Source organism: Caretta caretta, chromosome 6 (assembly GCF_965140235.1).
Source record: "Caretta caretta isolate rCarCar2 chromosome 6, rCarCar1.hap1, whole genome shotgun sequence".
Taxonomy (NCBI): Eukaryota; Metazoa; Chordata; order Testudines; family Cheloniidae; genus Caretta; species Caretta caretta.
Window position 1 is genome coordinate 3,022,828 of NC_134211.1, and position 6,418 is coordinate 3,029,245.

Genomic DNA, 6,418 nt, shown 5'->3' on the forward strand with positions numbered 1-6,418 from the left:
CTGCCTGATCTGTGTTCAGAGGAGATGGAAAAGGGAAATCACTCAGAGGCAACTGAGTTCATTCTCTCAGGACTGACAGATCGTCCGGAGCTGCAGATCCCCCTGTTTGTGGTGTTCCTACTGATTTATGGTATCACCCTGGTGGGGAACGGGGGGATGATCTTGTTAATCACGAGTGATCCCCGACTCCACACCCCCATGTACTTTTTCCTCAGGAATTTGTCTTTCTGTGACCTCTGCCTTTCCTCAACAATTTCCCCCAAGATGCTGCTGAATTTATTAGCCGAGAGGAAAGGCATTTCTTACACGGCCTGCACTGTGCAAATGTCTCTCTCTATCGCTTTTGGAGATGCTGAGGGCCTCTTGCTGGTTGTGATGGCGTATGACCGTTATGTGGCCATCTGTAACCCACTGCTCTATACGGTCACCATGTCCAGGCAGCTTTGTAAACAGCTGGTGGCTGGGGTGTACGCTGTGGGTTTGGTGGATTCAATGATTCCCACATGTGTTACATTTCGGCTGTCATTCTGCAGCTCCAACATTGTCAATCATTTCTTCTGTGACATCCCCCCTCTGCTGGCACTCTCCTGTTCTGACACCCGCATCAATGAGATTATGATGTTTGCTTTCATGTTGTGCATTACAGGGAGCAGATTTGTGGCCATCCTCCTCTCCTATGTCTATATCACCTCCACTATCCTGCAGATCAGCTCTGCTGCGGGCCATCGCAAAGCTTTCTCCACCTGCTCTTTCCACTTGACTGCTGTGGTCCTGTTTTATGGCACCCTCCTCTTCATGTATTTACGTCCCACCTCCAGCTATTCCATGGACACAGACAAAATAGTCTCAGTGTTTTACTCGCTGGTGATCCCCATGTTGAACCCCCTCATCTACAGCCTGAGGAACACGGAGGTGAAGGACGCCCTGAGGAGAGCAATGAATAAACTCCTAACCAAATCTTGAATCTGTTTAACTCAGTACTGGTTTAGTGATGGGAAGTGGAAACAGTTGAATTCAATTCCCATCCCATTGCAATGTAATTTTGCAGAGCCTGTGGGAGTATTCTTCGTTATTATATTGTTATTATGAATTTGTTTGTATTCCAACGAGGCCTGCAGGCTCCAACTAAAATCAGGGCTTTGTTAGGCTATTACCCCATCAAAATTCCAGGAGACACCTGTTTCAGATGTGTGAATATTTGTGACATGCTTCTGTAGAATTGTTCACTTTATTAATATAACTTCAAAAATAAAGTTTTATGAATGAAACTACATTCATTCATAAAACCAGGTACCCCAATAACTGGCTAATTGACTTTCACTTTCAATCCAATTGCTGCTTAAATAGCTGAAACTTACACTGTTTCAACATTGTAACGTCTGTTCACTGTTTGCCATTCCTTACACTTGTCCATATTGTAACTCAAACTCCATTTTAACTTGTCCCCAACTCCATTTTAAAATGCTCACTTCATTTTGTAAAAGCTTGCTGCAACCTTCATTTTTGCAAAACCCTGCTGTAATCTTATTAGTGTAGTTTTGATGTGTGAATGAGGTATATATGGATAATGGAGTCAACCTCCAGCCCCAGCCTGTCCTGATGAAATAAAGTGTAAACACCAATGGCTGAAGATGAAGACAACAGCCCTGACAAAGCAAGAAGAGTCCACCCTGAAAAGAAAAGAACAAAAGTACAATTGAAGAAACATCAAAGCCAGGTCCTAGGCTGAAAGTCAAGTCTGCAATTGATGGGTGATCAATCACACCAAACCCAGAGGCAGTGTGACACATCAAGACCTATAGACTCTGGATTCAAAAAGGATGGGTGACATGGATCACTTTGGAGGGTAACATTCTGCTGCCAACACAGAAGGGCATTGGTGCATGCCCAACAGAGACCCAGTTCTTCGTTGTGCCTGGCTTTCCTGGCCAGTTAGCCGCCACAAGCTACGAACCCAAGCCACCAACTCAAGCTACATTCAGGAATGGTAACTATCTAGCAGCTGCAGAATATTTGATGTGTGTGTGTGTGTGTGTGTATACATAGGTATTAGATATTAGTTATAGATCATAAATCAAATTGAGTCTTAGAACTTTTAGTAAGTAATCTAGCTAGGCATGTGTTAGATTATGATTTCTTTAAATGGCTGAGAAAAGAATTGTGCTGAATAGAATAACTATTTCTGTCTGTGTATCTTTTTTGTAACTTAAGGGTTTGCCTAGAGGGGTTCTCTATGTTTTTGAATCTAATTACCCTGTAAGATATCTACCATCCTGATTTTACAGGGGGGATTTCTTTATTTCTATTTACTTCTATTTTTTATTAAAAGTCTTCTTGTAAAAAAACTGAATGCTTTTTCATTGTTCTCAGATCCAAGGGTTTGGGTCTGTGGTCACCTATGCAAATTGGTGAGGCTTTTTATCCAACATTTCCCAGGAAAGGGGGGGTGCAAGTGTTGGGAGGATTGTTCATTGTTCTTAAGATCCAAGGGTCTGGGTCTGTAGTCACCTAGGCAAATTGGTGAGGCTTTTTACCAAACCTTGTCCAGGAAGTGGGGTGCAAGGTTTTGGGAAGTATTTTGGGGGGAAAGACGCGTCCAAACAGCTCTTCCCCAGTAACCAGTATTAGTTTGGTGGTGGTAGCGGCCATTCCAAGGATAACGGGTGTAATATTTTGTACCTTGGGGAAGTTTTGACCTAAGCTGGTAAAGATAAGCTTAGGAGGTTTTTCATGCAGGTCCCCACATCTGTACCCTAGAGTTCAGCAGGATTGTCTGGCTATGTAGACTCCCTCCTCAGGCCCTATGCTACCAGCACTCCCAGCTACCTTCGAGACACCACTGACTTCCTGAGGAAACTTCAATCCATCGGTGATCTTCCTGATAACACCATCCTGGCTACTATGGATGTAGAAGCCCTCTACACCAACATTCCACACAAAGATGGACTACAAGCCGTCAAGAACACTATCCCCGATAATGTCACGGCTAACCTGGTGGCTGAACTTTGTGACTTTGTCCTTACCCATAACTATTTCACATTTGGGGACAATGTATACCTTCAGATCAGCGGCACTGCTATGGGTACCCGCATGACCCCACAGTATGCCAACATTTTTATGGCTGATTTAGAACAACGCTTCCTCAGCTCTCGTCCCCTAAAGCCCCTACTCTACTTGCGCTATATTGATGACATCTTCATCATCTGGACCCATGGAAAAGAAGCCCTTGAGGAATTCCACCATGATTTCAACAATTTTCATCCCACCACCAACCTCAGCCTGGTCCAGTCCACACAAGAGATCCACTTCCTGGACACTACAGTGCTAATAAACAATGGCCACATAAACACCACCCTATACCGGAAACCTACTGACCGCTATTCCTACCTGCATGCCTCCAGCTTTCACCCTGACCACACCACACGATCCATCGTCTACAGCCAAGCTCTGCGATACAACCGCATTTGCTCCAACCCCTCAGACAGAGACAAACACCTACAAGATCTCTGTCAAGCTTTCTTACAACTACAATACCCACCTGCAGAAGTAAAGAAACAGATTGATAGAGCCAGAAGAGTTCCCAGAAGTTACCTACTACAGGACAGGCCTAACAAAGAAAATAACAGAACGCCACTAGCGGTCACCTTCAGCCCCCAACTAAAACCCCTCCAACGCATTATTAAGGATCTACAACCTATCCTAAAGGATGACCCAACACTCTCACAAGTCTTGGGAGACAGGCCAGTCCTTGCCTACAGACAGCCCCGCAACCTGAAGCAAATACTCACCAACAACCACATACCACACAACAGAACCACTAACCCAGGAACTTATCTTTGCAACAAAGCCCGTTGCCAATTGTGCCCACATATCTATTCAGGGGACACCATCACAGGGCCTAATAACATCAGCCACACTATCAGAGGCTCGTTCACCTGCACATCCACCAATGTGATATATGCCATCATGTGCCAGCAATGCCCCTCTGCCCTGTACATTGGTCAAACTGGACAGTCTCTACGTAAAAGAATAAATGGACACAAATCAGATGTCAAGAATTATAACATTCATAAACCAGTCGGAGAACACTTCAATCTCTCTGGTCACGCAATCACAGACATGAAGGTCGCTATCTTAAAACAAAAAAAACTTCAAATCCAGACTCCAGCGAGAAACTGCTGAATTGGAATTCATTTGCAAATTGGATACTATTAATTTAGGCTTAAATAGAGACTGGGAGTGGCTAAGTCATTATGCAAGGTAGCCTGTTTCCTCTTGTTTTTTCCTACCCCCCCCCCCAGATGTTCTGGTTTAACTTGGATTTAAACTTGGAGAGTGGTCAGTTTAGATGAGCTATTACCAGCAGGAGAGTGAGTTTGTGTGTGTATGGGGGTGGGGGGGATGTGAGAAAACCTGGATCTATGCAGGAAATAGCCCGACTTGATTATGTAAAGAGTTGTCACTTTGGATGGGCTATCACCAGCAGGAGAGTGAATTTGTGTGGGGGGGTGGAGGGTGAGAAAACCTGGATTTGTGCTGGAAATGGCCCACCTGTTGATCACTTTAGATAAGCTATTACCAGCAGGACAGTGGGGTGGGAGGAGGTATTGTTTCATATTCTCTGTGTGTATATAAAGTCTGCTGCAGTTTCCACGGTATACATCTGATGAAGTGAGCTGTAGCTCACGAAAGCTCATGCTCAAATAAATTGGTTAGTCTCTAAGGTGCCACAAGTACTCCTTTTCTTTTTAAATCAAATTGTGTTATAATACACGTGACATCTTGTCTTGTCCCATGAAAGGATCCTGTGTAGTTTTGTCTGCATAACACTTTGAAAGCATAGATGTTTTTGTATTGGGAAAGAAGAGGGGGGAATCAAATCTTTCTCCTTCTGCTTTGTAGTGGGTTTGGTTTGGTTATGCAGTTGCAAGTATAAAGTGTGTGATTTCTATGGCTGAAACAAAGGGAGTTTTTCACCTTGCACCCTCCTGATCCTCTGCAGCCCTTTACGTCCTCTGTGGGGTTGTTGTGTAGATTGTCGCCTGGTTTGTATCCACGCATGTGGAGGAGAAAGGTGATTTCCATCAAAATGGCCTTTATTTTAAGTTAAGGGAGCAACAAAATAAGTAAGAACAAGGGTAATATATCGAAAAGAGAACGTGGTGTGTGTGCGTCCACTGTGAGAATCTGCACTGAACTGAATACAAAGTAATATGGGAAGGGTGAGTTTTCTCGATCATATAAATTAAACAGAAAGAAAAAGTCATATCAGACACTCGATGTTTATACCACAGGAGCAGGTTCGCTATGAGGTCTTACTCTTAGTTCTGCAGGTAAGTGCTATGGACTCTGAAGAATAGGGATTCTGGGAATTGTACAGCTTGGGTTGCGGAGAGTGAGAAATGGCTAGAGCTGGGCCAATATCTGATTTTTGAGTTCATGGGTGTTTAGAAAACATTGAAAAACAAATTCAGTTCAACCCGAACCAAATCTGAAAATTCCTCAAATGTTTGGCAAATTGAAAACATTGACAGAAATGTCCTGTGGGGTGAAAGGAACTATTTAGCATGATTAGAAATGGAACATTTCCTTTCCTTCCTGGATACTTTTTGATGTCAAAGCAAAGACAATGTAGGGCCACACTGACAAAAGGGATGGGAATGGAAGAGGTGGGAATGGTGCTGCTTCCCTTGTAGACTTTATCCCAGTGTTTAGATCACTCCCATAGGACGTGGAAGATCCAGGTCAATTCCCCCTCTGTCGAATGGGGAGAAGCAATTTGAAAGTGGGTCTCCCACATTGCCGGACAATGTCCTGGCCACTGGGCTATGTTCTGTCCTGCATCGTTCTCAGGACTGGTCTATGCTACTGCTGTAAATTGATCTAAGTTACGCTACTTCAAGTTGTCTAAGTTCGTCTGACTCACAGTGATGTCCACACTGTGCTAAGTCAACTGGAGTGTTACGTAACTGAAGTAGTGTAACAAAGATAATCAGACAGCGTTAGTGTAGACCAGCCCTGAGGAAGATACATGATGGAACATAGTGTCTGAGTGAGGTGGAGTACAGACTTCAACAGGTGAGAGCTCTCCCATCGATTTAGCATGTCTTCCCCAGACCTGCCCAATCAAGACCATTTAATCTATCGCAGTAGTCCTGATTGAGCTAGTAGTGTAGATATGGCCTCAGTCTTTCCTGTTGAAGCTGTTGCATTGTGGATAAAAGACGGGAAGAATCACAGGGCCAGAAAGAGAGAATGACTCTATAGACACGTGGTTCGGGGCACCGACATGCTCAACTTCATGTCTCTGTTCCAACATTTTTTTAATTAGTTTTCCACCATAGAACAACCTTGAAAGGAGAGATTGAAAGAGCAACCAAAGACTAGAAGAGCACATCACTCAGGGGCTGGGATGCTT

The 6,418-nt window shown here is 44.0% G+C and overlaps 1 protein-coding gene across 1 annotated transcript; it reads left to right on the top strand.

Moving 5' to 3' along the window:
• Window positions 1–963, top strand: LOC125628918 (olfactory receptor 5AR1-like). Its single transcript, XM_075128965.1, has one exon. It carries the CDS (start codon window positions 25–27, stop codon window positions 961–963), a length of 939 nt encoding a protein of 312 aa, XP_074985066.1. The 5' UTR covers window positions 1–24.
• The last annotated feature ends 5,455 nt before the right edge of the window (window positions 964–6,418 follow it).